At 44.3% G+C, this 18,094-nt stretch overlaps 1 protein-coding gene across 2 annotated transcripts; it reads right to left on the reverse strand.

The window, feature by feature from the left end:
* Positions 1 to 951: 951 nt before the first annotated feature.
* Positions 952 to 17,507, reverse strand: LOC308168283 (tomoregulin-1-like). Of its 2 annotated transcripts, XM_080542809.1 has the most exons (11): positions 16,758 to 17,506; positions 14,687 to 14,796; positions 14,415 to 14,544; positions 14,183 to 14,242; positions 11,124 to 11,150; positions 9,490 to 9,580; positions 9,117 to 9,265; positions 5,630 to 5,677; positions 5,114 to 5,228; positions 1,865 to 2,026; positions 952 to 1,715 (listed from the first exon to the last, which is right to left on the reverse strand). In XM_080542809.1, exons 1-11 carry the CDS (start codon positions 16,927 to 16,929, stop codon positions 1,631 to 1,633), a joined length of 1,149 nt encoding a protein of 382 aa, XP_080398935.1. In that variant the 5' UTR covers positions 16,930 to 17,506; the 3' UTR covers positions 952 to 1,630. The 2 variants fall into 2 exon arrangements, with proteins under 2 accessions (XP_080398935.1, XP_080398936.1); XM_080542810.1 differs by lacking the exon at positions 14,183 to 14,242 and having other exon boundaries at positions 16,758 to 17,507.
* Between the last annotated feature and the right edge of the window lie 587 nt (positions 17,508 to 18,094).

The raw sequence follows: 18,094 nt of genomic DNA on the forward strand, positions 1-18,094 counted from the left end.
TTCCTACACTGCGGTAGATTTGTGTATCACATTTCCGTGACAATATTTTAGAGTTTTGGGAACTATATTTCTGAGCGCAGGGCAAAAACCACCACAATCTATTCTACTATTATGATAACAATAAGAAGGACGGGAGTGGCCATACACTTTATTAGTGTATTATTATCAAAATACCAAAAGGTCAGGCTCGGCCTGTGCAAGTTGATCCTTTCTTGCAGAGAGGGGGGTGGGGGCAGAGGGGAGTAAGGGGCGAGGGGGCGGGACTTTGGACAGGACGGGACTGTCCAACTCCTAAAGTTATCTCAGCAGCTGTTGTCTATAATTATCCACCAGGCATATCTATAATTATCTATATCTATGTCCCACGATAGTAGATGACACGCCCACTTCATAAATATGAACTCTTCATCTATTTGAAATCCAGGCCTTTCACATACATATCCTCTATGCTTGTAAATACATAATAATATCCCCAATAGCCCATCCTCTACCCTTACAGTCTCTTCTCTTTCATATGCTGCCCCTCCCTAGAACTATAAAATGAACATGTTCACACCCCTGGCCTTCTCTTAGGAAGGACAGAGCTCACAGTCATGCAAGCAGAGCTTCTGCATTAAATACATTGTGTTGACTGTTTGCAACTATGTTCGATTAAACAGAAACTTGAAATTGAAACTGAACTTGATCAAAATCTTAACTCTGAAGCTCTCGTTCAAAAGCTGTCCGATTTGAATAGTCATTAGGTAACTTAGGTAATGGGACTAGAGACAAGCCTCTGATGGCTCCTGTTGCCTCATAGGTCATAGGTGATGATATTGATATGATCTACAGTATGTGTCTATGCAAGCAGGACTACATGACAACCAAGGTTTTCTGCCAATAATCACCTGACGTTGATAAACCATCGCATGATTTGGAGTAATTATTTGTCCAAAGGCACAAGAGTTTGTAACACAGAGAGACTTTAATACTATTGAAACCTACATCACTGGACACACTTTCACAGCTCATGCAATATGCAAAATCTAGCATAAAATCAACCGTATGACTATTTCTTCCACAATAATATAAACAACATTGGAACATTCTAAAACAACAAATTATATAAAAAACACTTAAATTGTCATCAAAAACATTGTGTTTCATCTCTGGAATGGCATATTGAAAAGTAACCCAAACCAACTGTACACGTCAGCTCGTACCTCAGTTATAGAAAAACAGCATTTGGTATTCAGTTGTAAAAAAGAGAGAAAAGAAAGGAAATAAGAGGAGAAGGGGGTTGAGTTCGATCCCTAGGCACACAAAGTCTGTGTACAGTACAGCAGCAACCACATCACAAACCATGGATGACACAAAGAGGGAAAAAGTGGATGGAGGGCAGCTGTCCTTTTTTTCTGCCCGATGAAAATGTAAATCAAACAATACTGCAGTCTGAGAAAAGCAGGCGCTGTATAACAGTTCAGAGGGGAAATAAAAAATAAGGCCTCATTAGATATATATATACATATTATATATATATAAAAGAAAAAAACATCCATTCAAAATTAAGGAGGCACAAAACAAGAGATATAAAAATGTTTTATCCATTCCATGTGGCAGGAAAAACACAGTGACTTATCAAACTCGTCAACTACATCATCCTGGAGGAGGTACCAGAGGGGAAGTGTCCCAGGTGCTGCTTCTGTCTCCGCCCCCTCTTATTCTTGTTGCATCTCCTGTTGTACAAGACCGGAAAAAAAATATACATAAAAAAAAACATTTTTTGACTGCCTATAAAAAGATGTTCCGTCAGAGTTCTCATTTCAAATAAATCATATATGCAATGATACATTCAATCGGAGAGCCGTAAAACACAATCACCCACCTTGTGAAGCACATGACGACGGCCACGATGACGGCGATCTGGATCGCTCCGATGATGGCGGCGATGAGGACGTAATGCAGCTTCTGACCACTAGGGACGACGTAGAGGATGTTGAAGTCCTGGACCTCCTCGCACTGTAGACCGCCGTACCCCGACTCACACCTGGAGACAAAGTACACACTAGTATCACAAAAAGATCAACCCACTGGGGGGCGCTTAGGTGGCGTAGCGGGTTAAGCGTTGACCATGTAACCGCAGGGTCCCCGGTTCGATTCCGGGCCGGGCACATATCCTGCATGTCATCCCTCCTCTCTCTCTCACCCATCCTTCCTGTCATAATCTCTACTGTGTCTGTCATTAAAAAAAGGAAAATATGAGTGGGACTGCCCCACTCAGAAAAAATAACTAAAACTAAAAAACACTAACATGTCACCCACTAACAACTAGAAGCCTGACACTGCAGACCATCGAACAGAGACTCACACCTGGTGAACCTCACAGACAGAGAAGTACTGAATGAGGGGTGCTCATTTTTACAGCTGATTTAGGCTCTGGTAGCCTAGCTAAATCGACACTTGAAGTCCGTAATACTCGGTACCTGACTTCAGAATCTAGGGAGGCCTTTTGATGTTGTCACAGTAAATGAATAATGAAGGGGATCTGCCCTACGCTGGCTGGTGTACCCCTTGTATCTTTTATCTTGTGATTTTTTTAATTGAACGAACCATTTAGATTTTACATTTACATTTTTGCCATTTTAGCAGATGCCTTATTCCAAAGCGACTTCGAATAAATACATTTGACACAAGTTCATCTATCCACCAGTCATAGCGGGAAAGAGTAATCTATGCTCAGGCCAAGGGCCATTGGCAGTCATCGTGCTAAAAGAAGATTTTCTTTTTTTATGACACAGGAGAAACAGTACAGTGGGGTAGTAGATGTCTCAGGAGAAACAGTAGAGGGGGGTAATAGATGTCTCAGGAGGGACAGTTAAGGTGTAGCCTGAAGAGATGGGTCTTCAGTCTCCAGAAGGTGGTGAGTGATTCTGCCGTTCTGACAGCCGTGGGACGCTCGTTCCACCAGCGGAGGAGCCAGTATAGTGAAGAGACGTGACCGAGCAGCATGACTGCCGCATCCACGTAGAGGCGGTGGAGCCAGTCGGCCAGCAGAGGTGGAGGAGCGGAGTGAATGGGCTGATGTTTGGGGGGTGACCATTGCTTGCAGGCAGGGGCTGAATCTGATACACCAGGGTCTTGAATCTGATGCGAGCTGCTATCGGCAGTGAAGGGTGCGAAGGAGGGGGGGGTAACATGAGAGAATTTGGGGATGTTAAACACCAGATGGGCAGCAGCATTCTGGATGAGCTGCAGAGGTCTGATGGTGGAGGCGGGGAGCCCAGCCAGGAGGATGTTGCAGTGGTCACGGCGGGAGATGACCAGCGACTGGAAGAGTTGAGCTGCTTCTCTGATGAGGTATGGACGTATCCTTCTGATATTGTAAAGGAAGAATCTGCAGGAGCGTTCAGTCGCTGCAATTTTCACTGTGTAGGATACGTGGCTGTCGAGGATCACTCCAAGGTTGGCTGTCTGGGAGGAGGTTACAGTGGAGTTCTCAACTGTGATGGAGAAGTCTTGGAAAGGGCAGGCTTTCCCGGGGAGGATGAGTAGCTCAGTCTTGTTAAGGTTGAGCTTGAGATGGTGGGCTGACATCTATGCAGAGATGTCAGCAAGATACGCAGAGACGATTTGTGATGTCATGTACTTTCTGAAGGTGAAAAAGATGAGATACACATTGCAGGGATCAACTGGGAGGTTTAGTGCAGTGTGGCAGCCTTTCATTTCTTACGTGGAACATCTAACAATGCCTCTTACTTCTTAAAAATGGCTTTGTATTATATATGAGAAGTACTCTGTGAACTGTTATTTATTTATTTATTTGTTTCTGTTTTTGTTTTGTTTTGTTGTTTTCGCTGTTTTGTCTGTGTGCTTATGTCTGTTGCGTACTGTAAAGTCTCTGAAAACTAAATAAAAAACACATTGAGTAAAAAAAAAAAGATACGCAGAGACATGTGTTGCCGCATGTAGGTCAGAGTTGAGGAAGAGTTGAGCGTTGTTGTACAAGCAAGCTGTGGTACGCACTCATGAGAGGAAATTACAGAGCCAAGAGACTTGGTATAGAGGTACAGTATGTTTGTTTTAAGTACAGCCCCCTGGCTTCTCGCTCCTAACTTAACGAGCAAGGAACGAGATGCATCACCCCAAATGCAAATACAAAGTATGTGACAACCAATCAATATGCAAGTTAATTAAAGTGAGAAAAGGTGAGTTCCTACCTAGACCATTTTGAGCGGCGCTTAGTCTAAGGCCTAGGCTACACGGCGCCGGATATGGCTGAAACAGTGATGATCTGATATCGTGTGCATCTCACGGCTACACAACTCTGCCGAATTCGTGAGCTGAGACTGTGACGAGACGATAACGCTGGGAGGGTGTTTCCGTATCATTTTTGGAGTCGCGTGGTCGGCGATTGGGTGCGTTTTTCGATAACGATGACGCAGACACTTTGTGGTTTACTTAATACTGTTCAGCACTTGAGGTTACATTCAGTGCATGACTTGTGCTACATAGGCTAAATAAAATTATCAAAGGTCTAGGCATTAGGCACGTAACATCCATATGCTGTATAAATAAAGTTTGATTGATTGATGTATGTGTGCATTGCGTGCCACCCAACCATTCAGTGTAAGTCGATAAATAGCCTACACTTGATAACACCAGTGCTGTGATATTATTTATCGTCTTAGAAACATCTGAGCAAGAGGCACTTCAACAATTATCATAAAGTTTATTATGCATCAGCTTTTTTATACAACCAAAATGTACACAGATGTATAACGTATACATGCCATGTCTTGGATGCAGACGTAATGTACGTAAGTGGAGAGAAGATTGATCGGGAGTTGACAATACTACCGAATGAATGAAAATGAATGAATTTCTATTATTTTACAGTACTGTCTGTCAATTATATTTGAATCATTTTCTGGGTCTACCAGTATGCACATGCCCAGTGTACCTGAATACGCAGTTCCATGTGGCCAGAGATTCTTTTGCGCGACAATGAGAAAACGCTTGTGTGGCCAGAGATCGGAATTGCGTTTCGTTTTGTCGTCGTGTAACCTAGGCCTTAGGCTACAGAGCCTGCAAGAGCAAAAGAAGGGAAGGAGGGAAGACTGTTCCTGTAGCTCACCTGCAGTGTGGAAGGTTGTGTCTGAGCTCACACTGGCCGTGCTCACAGTAGTGGGCGTAGTCTTCTGAACAGGGGCCAGGGATCCCACCTCTCTCCTCCTCTGGGTCTGACCAGTCTGCACAGAGTTGAAGAACACGACCGAAACATATTCATATGAATTGATATTCAAGCTAATTAGTAACTCAAATGACATCATGACATTAGGAGTCTTAACATGTTGACGTAGCGTACAGCGGGATCTAAATCTATGTCAGTACCTGTACATCAGTGGAGCATGGTGGAGGTAGACATCGGAAGACAGGCTCATTGTAATTCATGGAAGGGAATCAGGAATGGTATATCAAGCACTTGTGTCTGATACTATGTCTCATTCCATGCCATGCATGACAATGCGCCAATCCTCCGATGTCTACCTCCACCAGCCTCCACTGCTGGAGATACATCTACAACAGCAGTCTTTCCGTTCCTGTATGACCATGCAGTGTGTGAACATGCTCATGGTGCATGGAGCCTTACCGAACAGATCGGGCTTTTTGTTGCTGCCATCATTTTTCCTCCCTTTTTCTGAAAACAGATCAGACTCAGTCATCAACCATCCCTTCAATAACTACAGTTGCTCCCCGTTTGAACATAAAACCTTATGGCACATCATCACTTTTTACTAGAGTTGTTTTGTTTATGAAAGAAGTTGAAGAGACGTCGGAGTGGATCAGATCAGCATTTCATCGAGCTTTGTGAACCCTCATTTTTCATTTCAAACCTTTATTTAAAACTCGATAGGCACTGAGGTCACCCTCATTTACAGTGACGTCGAGTGTACAATAGAACAGTGAGCAGGGGCAAACAAACAGTGAGCAAGACAGGATAAAAAATAAAAAATAAACTAAAGACAATTGCAATCGGTAGAATACCGTTTTTGCACCAAGAGTTTAAAGGTAGAGGCAGAGGGGAGGACCTCCAACCGGAGAGTTTGCTGCAGAGTGTTCCATGTATTAGGGGCATTAATAAAAAAGGCTGTTTTACCCAGGTCTGAACGCGCATACGGAACCCGAAGAGAAAGCCAACTATTAGATCTGGTCACATAAGTAGCAAGACTCCAGTCCAATAAAGATGAGATATAAGGAGGAAGCTTGCCACAGACGGCCTTGAAAACGAACAAGTTCCAGTGGTAACTGCGCCTCAGAGAAAGAGAGGGCCAGCCAACCTGGTCATAAAGTATGCAATGGTGAGTGTCATAACTGTCCCCGGTAATAAACCTTGGAGCTGAGTGATAAACTGAGTCCAGTTGTTTCAATGTAGATGAAGCTGCATGCCCTAATCACAGTGATGAGAGAGAGACAGAGAGAGTGAGAGAGGAGAGAAGGAAAGAGAGAGAGAGAGACAGACAGACAGACAGACAGAGAGAGAGAGTTAGAGAGAGAGTGAGAGAGAGAGAGAGAGAGAGAGAGAGACAGACAGACAGACAGAGAGAGAGAGAAAGTTAGAGAGATAGAGAGAGAGAGAGAATAATATTCTCATGTGCACCAGGCCTAAGGACTAGTGAGCCCCAGAGTCTAGTGAGCCTGGAGCCTGCGTTGGCACGGTTATATTACAGTCTCATCAGATTACTGTACATTCATCGTGTGAGAGGACTCTCAAGGGCTCTAAAGAGAGGAGAGGACACATTAGCACAGCGATTTAGTACACCTCATACCCAGCTCAAGCACTGCAGATGGACATAGTAGTAAAACAACAATATAGTCAGTTTCAGTACTTTAGAATTGTAATACAGGAATGTGAGTATACTCTGATTTCATTGAGCATTTCTAAAGGCAGTTTAGATAAGTTTTATACAAAATGCAACAAAAAAAATTTGCCCTCATAGATACTACTCCATCACAGGAAACATATCATCTTTAAACCAAATAAATATACAACATACATAAATATGAAGGATGTGATATACTAGTAACTATATACTATATAATACTGTGCATGATACACGATTCATGATTGAATTATAATACTGTGCATGATACACATTCATGATTGAATTAGCCAATGACATAAATGACAGTTAAGTGGTGGGTGACTGGGGTGGACTGGAGGGCAAAGTTGGCCTGTTTAAATTGTGTGACAAATAGTGTGACACACAACCATGCTTCCCTAGCGTTAATGACTCTGTTGCTAGAGTCTGCCAACCACACACAGCAGATTTGCACAGCAAAGGAGATTGACTTATAGTGAGGTCGGGCTTATATTCAATATTTTCAATATTATGCAGTTTACTCTCAGTTCTGTGATAACATTCAATATTATATTCGGAGCATATCGTGACAATGACAGAAACCTGAATGTAAGAGCTCTTAAAATTCCTAAAGTAATATTGTGAATAAGAAAACATTTATATTGCTCAACCCCAATGGCTACCTGACTAATGTTGATGTACAACGATAATCATCAGAGTTACTCATAATGCAAGCAGGGTTCACTGAGTCTCCGCCACTTAAGTCATTATTTATGTAATAGAAAGATGTCCTGTACGTTATTTCCCATTTGTGTCTAACCGGGACAGCCTGTTTGGATTGGACAGCACTCCATAAGTTTGTGACGTACAGTAGTAGGGCTTTTCACCGCCCAAAACAGTCCTTTATAACTACAATAGAAAATAAATGGTGATTTTCTCAAGAGAGAGATAAGGAACATCTGTTGTTCAGTCAGTTAGTATAATCTGACCCATATCTGATCTGAGCCTCAAGATCGAGGTCAGGTTCATATCAAATATGCATGAGCGCAAAGGTCCCAAGACTTGACATACTCTTGCTGATGCAGGAGAAGGGAGGAAGAGAGTACAAGGTAGTTGTGCATTGCCTCAAAATATCATACACCAAATGTAATATTCTCTTCAGGATTCTCTTCAAGCATATATTGTAGTTTGCAGTTGTGGCGGTGGATAAGCGCCCTACCATATGTGACAGCAGCTGGTGAAAGCGGGAACAACTCAGCAACCAATCAAAATGTTCCGAAATTTTTAAAATAAATGTCGAGTTGTTGAAAATCAATGACACACTCGCTAGTCAAGCCAAAACATTTGCAATGTAATAGATTCGGCGAGTAATCCCCACTACTCTACACTAACTAGGTAGTAGTGGGGATTACTTACCGAATCCATTGCATTGCAATATTTTGCCTTGATTAGTGATGTGTGTCATTGATGTTCAACAACGTTGACATTTATTTACATTTTTCTGAATAAAAGTCTGAACATTAAATCGGTTGCCCACTCGTTCCCGTTTTCACCAGCTGCTGTCACATATGGTAGGGTGCATATCCACCGCCACAACGGCAAACTACAATATATGCTTGAAGAGAATCCTTCTACATACCGGGATGGGCATCTTTAAGAATAATCAGCCCATCAGTAGATATGACATCACTGAGATTAACCAGCCACAATGGAGGTCACTACTAGCATAGTGGTGTCCATGGAGAGAACAGTTCTGACTCCTGTTGAGGGTGGGCTTTAGTACAGAGGATTCCAAATGAATCAGCAGTGAAACCAGGCTACCGGTAGTTCTGTCTGGAACCTTTTAAGTGTGAGTCTTAAGTCCAATGCACACGGCCCCGATTTTGTCGCACTGCCGAATTCGATTCCATTGTTTTCAATGAGCCAATGCACACGGCGTGCGATGCGATTTTATAGCACAACAACATTCGATTCTCCATTCACACCAATTGAAATAATTCAAAGAATTGAGATTCGAATGTTGTCATGCGACAAAATCGCACGTCGTGTGCATTGGCCTTTACACTAAGCATCATCAGATGAAGATCAACTAAACCTCTACAAGGAAAATAATCCACTGGATGCGAGACACTAAATAGTGTTTTTTTTTTGCTGAGATTGTGAATTCTGAAGATCTCTATACATTTCTGTCTTGCCATAGTCCACTTTCAATGTCCCGTGTGAATCATAATGGAGCCTATAAGGTTTTAGACCATTACAACTGAAACATGGTTTTACCTGAACATCTGCCCACATGTTTGATGTCAATCTTGAGCTGCTTTAGGCAGGACGCCTCTCGTACGTGACAGGGTGTCTCGTAGGAGGTCCCATCTGTCCCACACACTGGGTTGTCGTTGTGGCCACTGCACACGATGTTACACATACACCTGTGGTGGACAGAACAATGTTAGGAAGATAGAAAGACAGACAGAACGTTATCGATACATCTCTATTGTATATGTGTTCATTTATTGTAAAAAAAAACAGCTCAATCTACTTCTATTGAAGCAGCTTGATTGGACTGCTACGTAGCACGCAGCATAGGCTACCGATTCTCTCAAATCCCACCAGGCCGCCAGAAAGACAACAGTCCCAGAGGAGAGGTACTTACAAGACATCCTCTGAGTCCTCGTCGCATTCAGCTCCGAACTTGCAACTGCCACATTTAGAAGCCTTCTTCCCTCTGCCTGATCCTTCCTCCTCTGAGAGAGATAAGATATGTTAACCTCTTGAGCTTTTATGACCTATTTGACTCATTTCTGCCTAAAAAAACAGACCGAAACTAAACTGCTTATAACGTTAGAGATAATGACGATCAGATGCAAAAGCAGGATGGCATTTGATAGGTAACACTTGATCATAGATCAGAATAACATACCGTACTACACATGACAAGGAGATAAAGTAAACAATAATGCAATTAATACTTCAATTAAAGCCTGTCCAGCTTAAGAGGTTAAACTATGTTTATGGTGGTTCTCAACAGTGTTAGTATTGTTCCATTAGTGAGTGGGTTTACTAGGGGTGTAACGGATCACGGATAATCCGTGATCCGTTCGGATCGCCCTCCACGGTTCGGAACGCTTGTGTACCGCGGATCAATAGCAAAACCGTTTTTTTTTTTTTTTTTTTTTTTCCCCCCCCCCTAACACCAGGGGAGCCACCCCTCCTAAATTTCGTTGTTTGGTACCTGTACTGTAGCAATGACAATAAAGACCATTCATTCATTCAAATGTAACCGGTAGAAAAACAATCATGTGCGCTTTATTCTCTCTCTGCATGCGTACTGAGTTGACAACAACATTCATTCACTCATCTCTGTCCCACTTATATCACGTCATATCACCCGCTAAGCAGCCTGGGTGATTGTGTAAACACACAAAAAAAGTACTCTGTTACGTACTCACTCCACGTGAAGCTGGGAATCCACAGCAACAAGTATCATGGCGAGTGCTAGCAACGTTGGCGAACTGGAAAGGCCTCCCTCGTCATTGAAATCACATGTATGGGAGCACTTTGGCTTCCCTGTTACTTATAATAATGATGGAAGGAGGGAGGTCGATAAGAAAGTTACGGTGTGTACCCTCACGTTGCCATGATGGCAAGACGCTACCTGGCTGTGCCGGCTACTTCAGTTCCTAGCGAGAGGGTGTTCTCCACAGCAGGAGACATAGTGACTGCAAATAGGTCTGCCCTCTCCCCAGACAATGTGGACATCCTCATATTTTTGAAAATGAATATGAAGTTATAAGCTTGAGGCTGCTTTGCTTTATTTACTTTTTTTTCTTACCATGTTTAAAGGATTTCACTTTATTATTTAGGTAAAGTTAGGTTTCACTTGGCAACCAGATTGCAGCAGTGATGTTATATAATATATAACATCACTGCTATATATATATGTTGTTATATATATGTTGTTATATATAGATGTTATATATATATGTGATATATATATATATATCAGTTTTGACATCTTGAATGTTGTTTTTTTGTTTCACACATTAAAAGTGGTGTTTTTACAGAATTCAAGGAAAATGTTGTTTTTATTAAAAAAAACATATGTTTTGTGTTGATCCGAAAAATGATCCGATCCGTGACTCAAAATCCGTGACACGATCCGATCCGTGAGTTAGGTGATCCGTTACACCCCTAGGGTTTACTGTTTATTAGTATGTTAACATGTTTAACAAGTCTGAAGTGTTGAAAAGACGGCAGATCTATGACAGAAATAATGCAGTACTGTACCTCCGTCCCCTGATCCTGAGCTGCCATCTGTGTGGAGGGACAGGGGAGAGGAGTTAGGTTGACCTGCTTAACCCTGCTTTGTCTAGATTAGGGGAGGCTGGTGGAGGGAGAAATCGGAGGACGGGCTCATTGTAATGCATGAAATGGAATGAGAAATGGACGTGTTTGATACCATTCCTTATTCCATTCCGTTTGATACAATTTTCCGTCGCTTTGCATGCGTTTCAATGAGCCTGTCCTCCGATTTCTACCTCCACCAGCCTCCACTGGCCTAGATAGATGGCTCACCACTTTGGTAAACATTTACATTTACATTTTTGGCATTTAGCAGACGCCTTATTCCAAAGCGACTTACAATCAATACATTTGAATACTAAGCATGTGAATCAGCAGTCCACTATTCGTTGCAGGAAGAGTACTCTAGCTCGGGCCCGGGGCCACTGATAGAAGGAAAAACCTTCTCCCTATTATCGCCTTCTACTAAAACTTTTTTTTTTTTTTATTACTGGAGAAACTGAGAAACAGTACAAGGGGGGCAATAGAAGTTCTTAGGGACACAGTAGAGGGGAAAGCGGGTGTCTTTAGGAGACGTAGTGGTGAGGGTCAGATGATGTCTCAGGAGGAGCAGTTAAGATGTAACCTGAAGAGATGGGTCTTCAGTCTACGACGGAAGATGGGTAGTGACTCTGCCGTTCTGACAGCCGTGGGGAGCTCATTCCACCAGCGGGGAGCCAGTGTTGTGAAGAGACGTGATCGGGCAGCCCGACTGCTGTGTAGAGGAGGTGGGGCCAGTCGGCCAGCCGAGGTGGAGGAACGGAGTGAGCGGGCAGGGGTTTGGGGGGTTACCATTTCCTTCAGGTAGGCAGGGGCTGTCCCTTTAGCTGCCTGGTATGCAAGCACCAGGGTCTTGAATCTGATGCGAGCTGCTATCGGGAGCCAGTGCAGGGTGCGAAGGAGAGGGGTGACATGCGAGTATTTGGGGAGGTTGAATACCAGCCGGGCAGCAGCATTCTGGATGAGCTGCAGGGGTCTAATGGCTGAAGCGGGGAGCCCAGCCAGGAGTACATTACAGTAATCCAGGCGGGAGATGACCAGTGCCTGGGTCAAGAGTTGCGCTGCCTCTCTGGTAAGGAATGGTCGTATCCTTCTGATGTTGTAGAGGAGGAATCTGCAGGAGCGAGCCGTTGCTGCAATGTTCTCCGCACAGGATAGTCGGTTATCCAGGATCACTCCAAGGTTCTTGGCTGTCAGGGAGGGGGTTACAGTAGAGTTCTCCACTGTGATGGAGAAGTCTTGGAGAGGGCAGGCTTTCCCGGGGATGAAGAGGAGCTCGGTCTTGTTAAGATTGAGCTTGAGATGGTGGTCAGCCATCCAAGTTGAAATGTCAGCGAGACATGCTGAGATACGGGTTGCCACGTGTACATCAGACGGGGGGAAGGACAGGAAGAGTTGAGTGTCGTCTGCGTAGCTGTGGTAGGAGAGCCCATGTGAAGAGATTACCGAGCCAAGAGACTTGGTGTAGAGGGAGAAGAGTAGGGGCCCTAGGACGGAACCCTGGGGAACTCCAGTGGAGAGGGTTCGTGGAGAAGATAGCGATTCTCTCCAGGTCACCTGGTAGGAGCGGCCCGCCAGGTAGGAAGAAAACCAGGAGTGTGCGGTGCCAGAGATGCCCAGGTCTGAGAGGATGGAGAGAAGGATCTGGTGATTGACTGTGTCGAAGGCTGCAGACAGGTCAAAGAGAATGAGAACAGAGGAGAGGGAGGAAGCTTGGGCAGAGTGGAGGGCTTCCGTGACAGCAAGGAGCGCAGTCTCAGTGGAATGCCCAGCCTTGAAGCCGGATTGGTGGGGGTCTAAGTGATCCATCTTCCGGAGATAGTCAGTCAGTTGTTTAGATGCCGCGCGTTCAAGGGTTTTGGAAGGGAAGGAGAGAAGGGATACAGGTCTGTAATTGTGAACAGATGATGGGTCAAGGGTAGGTTTCTTGAGGAGAGGCTTGACTCTGGCTATTTTGAAGGCCGCTGGGACAGATCCAGTGGATAGGGAGGAGTTGATTAGGGTGGTAAGGTAAGGAAGGATGTCGGCGGAAATGGATTGGAGAAGAGGGGAGGGGATGGGGTCAAGAGGGCATGTGGTTGCCCGCTTTGATGTGATAAGTGTGAGAATCTCATCGGGGGAGAGGGGGGAAAAAGATGACAATCCAGAGATCGAGTGTCGAGGAGAGAGTTTGGAAGGGGTGTTAGCATTGTTAGTGGGAACAGTGTTAGCATTGTTAGTGGGAGGAGGGAGAGGTGGGGGGAGAAAGGTGCTGCTGATGTCGTCCACCTTTTTTTCAAAGTAGGTGACAAAGTCATCGGCGGACAGGGAGGAAGGAGGAGGGGGAGGAGGTGGATTAAGGAGTGAAGAGAAAGTGGAGAACAGTTTTCTAGGATTAGAGGCAGAAGAATGTATTTTTGAATGATAGTAGGATGTTTTAGCAGCTGATGCCGAGGAGGCGTAGGTGGCAAGGAGAGAGTGATAGAGGTTAAGGTCATCAGAAAGGCCAGTTTTTCTCCATTTCCTCTCAGCTGCTCTGAGCTCTAGTCTACAAGCGTGTAGCGTTTCAGAGAGCCAGGGAGCTCGAGGAGAGGATCGAGCTGGCTTCAAGGTTAGTGGACAGAGGGTGTCGAAGGATGAGGTGAGAGCGGACAGGAGGGTTGAGGATGCCGCATCAGTGGATAGAAGGGAGAAGGATTCGACAGAGGGTAGGGAGGATAGGACAGAAGAAGAGAGGGCGCTGGGGGACAGGGTACGTAGGTTACGACGAGAGGGTCTTAAGTGGTTAGAGGCTGAGAGGGAAGAGGAAGTTTTGAGGGGAAGGGAGAAGGATATAAAGTGGTGATCAGAAACTGGAAGAGGGGTAACGGTAAGGTTGGAAGTGTGGGAAGATCTGGTGAAGACAAGGTCGAGCTGATTGCCTGCCTTATGAGTCGGAGGAGAGGGGGACAGGGTAAGGCCGAAGGAGAGGAGAAGGTCAAGTACTCCAGATGAGAGAAGCTTCTCAGATTGGAAATTGAAGTCACCTAGTAGTACGAGCGGAGTGCCATCATCAGGGAAAGAGCTGAGAAGGCCATCCATCTCGCCTAGGAGATGGACACAACACAACATTTGACCGGAAATTAACATGATTCCTAACAACATACAACAACTATAGAAATAATAATAACTTGTATTTGTATAGCACTTTTCCTGCAAACGTTGCAGCTCAAACTGCTTTATTTGTATTTTCATAGATGACAGCATGTGCTTTCTCACCTGTATAGCAGGCCCTGCTAGAAGCCAATGAGATGTCCCGTTGCTGCTTACATGCTGCTCGCCTCAGAAAACACTCATTCTGATAGGTGTCTCCGTTCGAGCCGCACACTGGGATGTACTTCTTATGGCACTGAGACACAAAGAACAAAAGGGAGGGGGTTATAACCACCAGGTTATAACGAATGGTTATAAGAGTCTCTGTGGTTGTTACGGGTTTATCTATTGCACAACGTAGGAAGGCCCAGTAGGAGTGTTAATCACTGTTAACTCACATGAAACTGGCACACACACTTCACATCAGCACCACTCTCCCGACAGGTTCCTCCGTAGCGACACGTCGCAGCATCGCACACTCTCAGGTCACTCTTCTTCTCTGAGAGATCTGAGAGAGAGAGAGAGAGAGAGAGAGAGAGAGAGACAGAGAGAGAGAGAAAGAAAGAGAGACTGCTGTAGATGCCAATACACTGGTATTTCATCAACTCAAAGTTAGATGAAGACGACCTAACAAACCTAACCTTTGACCGATGAGAAGATTTAAACTAGGCCTAAAGGTAGCCGATCAATTCAGGCACTCCTAAAATCGTCAATAAACCACTAACAGTCTCAGTACTCGATGCTCCTGGGTGTCAGTCAGTCAACCAGTGTTCCCTCTGTCTGCATGAGGGACTGGTCCTATTACCCCACGGTCTTAGATGACTATTGACCAAACAGGTTGTTTCCTGGTGAAGGCAAGGTTGCCCTGGGGCTCTGAGGCAGTCAATTAAAAGACAGGTCACGGCCTGAGACTGCTCTGTCATTAGGAAATACCACCCCGGGTAGAACATCCTTTTACCCATGGTAAACACTGCAGTAATGGCCCTAGAGTTGGAATAGGTCTCTTAGTTGGATTAAAACCAAACCAGTACAGAATGAATAACATGGCATTGGTCCTGAATGACAAGAGTTCAGTCCATCGTGTTGAGTCAATGATGTTCAGTAGGTGAAATAATCAAAGAATTTAGTTTAATTTTAATAATTAAATTATTTTGCCATTTAGCAGACGCTTTTAATCCAAAGCGACTTACAATTACGAATTACAGGGACATTACAGGGACATCCCCCTGGAGTAACTGAGGGCTAAGTGCCTTACTCAAGGGCACACTAGTAGTGGTGTGGTTTCAGGCTTGAACTCACAACCTTCCGATCACAAGTCCAACTCACTATCCACTAGACCACCACTACCCCTTGTTTAATTAGCCTATAACATTAGTTGGCATAGGAAGACAGGCGGGCATTTCACAACAGGGCCAGGTTTCATTGAACCCAGTCAGTGCATGCTCGAAAGTATAGTTTATTCTCTATATTATGGATATCAGAGAGTGAACACAAAAATGGTTCTTACGAAACAAATGTTTTAGTCCCAAATAATCATTAAGACATAAGACATAAGGCTTATCAAGACTCTTTCCGATCAGGAGCTTTACTGTATGGTTTCTAAGGAACACATCTGCCAGAGGTTGCTGGGCTTGATTAGAAGCTAATTATAGGTTGTTTTTGAGGCAAGCAAGGCTACAGGGAGTTGGAATAGGTTGAACCCGGTAAACATACATACATAGCTGGAATGTTGTCTCATCCATAGGTGATGGTGAACCCCAAGCCTTACCCCATCCCCCCTCCCGACTCCTTAACCCCACCCCCACCCCCACTCCTATAACACCCCACATAGACCAAAAGTCAGTGTTCCTAAATGGACTAACTAAAGGTTTCCATCTCTAGAGAACCAGAGAGTGCATGGAGGAGAGCAGGACTGGCCAGGGTGGGGTTCAGAGGTGGCAGTTTTCTCCCTGCATGCACCTGACTGACCAGTGACAGGGGGGATAGCAGTGTCCCTTTAAAATATACACATGTTGGCCTAGCCATTCCAAGAGAATATCTCATCTCACTGTTAAACATAAAACAAATAAACATGTTTGCTGTTTGATCGATCCCTGTCGGGGAAGAAGTGACAATGGAATGACTTGGGGAGTAAATCAGTCTATTCACACAAGCCCGAGCGTGATGTTCTTTGTCTGCTCGTGGTCAGTCAGGACAACCCTCCTCTCCAGATGTCCAATATCACAAATAAATAACTGAGATTCTGATCAAGGTTCTTCCAGGTTGCCAGCTAAAACATAACTCATTTGTTGAAAAAACAAATGAGTGCAAGAATGTGTTGTTGATCAAAACACACTCACCTAAGCAGCCCTTGCCCATCACAAATACTGAGATTCGGATCAAGGTTCTCCAGGGTTGCCAGCAAAAACATAACTCATTTGTTGAAAAATAAATGAGTGCAGAATGTGTTGTTGATCAAAACACACTCACCTAAGCAGCCCTTGCCCTTCCCTGCCACACACTCTTGGCTGTTGGGATAAGAGGCTCGTAGGACCCCGGGCAGGGCGGAGACCACCGCCAGGCAGAGGAGAGAGGAGAGGACACGGCCTGGGGATGGCGAGGGTCCGGGGTGGTAGAGGGGTCCTCCTCCGGGGGGAGACATGCTGACAAACGACGCTGATCGCAAGCACACCTTCGTTTCTCCTAATGCACAATTTTATTATGTCCTCATCCGAGTCCCGGATGATAATATTCCAGTGGAAATTTTTTAAAAATACGTGCGGCTATACGAGAAAGAAATGCTTAGAACTGGTTATTTGCCGACAGTTTTACCCCACAATCAGATTTCATCCTCTTCGTATAGGGATCTCCCCAGACGGTGAAAGAACATTAAAAAACAACATTATCTCAGATCCCAGCTCCAAATGGCAATAGTCTGCAAAAACACGATTGATCACTCCTCGCTGGTCGCGACGTCGTATCGGGTGTGTGTGATCGATGGGCTTTGGTTTGACTGCTGTTTTTAGCTTTGATCTTTCTGTCTATTTCTTATCCCAGCCGGCAAACAATGGGTCAAAATGTTCTTTTCTGAATGGATCTACCCTCTTGCATCCATCCAAATGCAATCCAAACGTAAGGGTACAGAAATTAAAGCTACCGTGGTTAGTAATTTGGTTAGACAATGTCAAAGGATTTGTGGCGATCACCATCAACAAAGAACTCCGGTGATGCTGAGGACATGACGTGAGAGAGGGGGGGGGGAGAGAGAGAGAGAGAGAGAGAGAGAGAGAGAGAGAGAGAGAGAGAGAGAGAGAGAGAGAGAGAGAGAGAGAGAGAGAGAGAGACCACCCCCCAATCACTGAAGCGGTTCGCTCTGCGGTGGGGTGGGGGGCAGACACAGACAGTCAACAATAAAGGGGATTCTGACTGGGGCGTACCGTTATAGCTCCATTATAGGCCACCTACTACTACCTTCTAAAGACTTCTTACTAGGCAAACTACTATCATCACATTTATTATCACAAATATAGAAATACACACTAATGACAAAAAAAAGAGAAGAAGAAAATCTAAATAAAAAAAGAGTCAATGATGAAGAAACACTTGTTGTTAGAATTATAAGGTTCTATCTCCATTTTTGTCAAAATTGAGTTTTTTTACATAATCTGATCCATTAGGTGTTTATTAATGCATGTGTGGTGTTATTTTAAAAATGTTCACATTTTTGAGTTAGTAATTCATAAAATACAAAGGTTCCATCTCACAGAACATAATGGAATGTAAAAACGTTGACGCTCAATATCTCTGAACTGCCCTAAACGGAGATA

Source organism: Nansenia antarctica, assembly GCF_963989245.1.
Source record: "Nansenia antarctica genome assembly, chromosome: 12".
Taxonomy (NCBI): Eukaryota; Metazoa; Chordata; class Actinopteri; order Argentiniformes; family Microstomatidae; genus Nansenia; species Nansenia antarctica.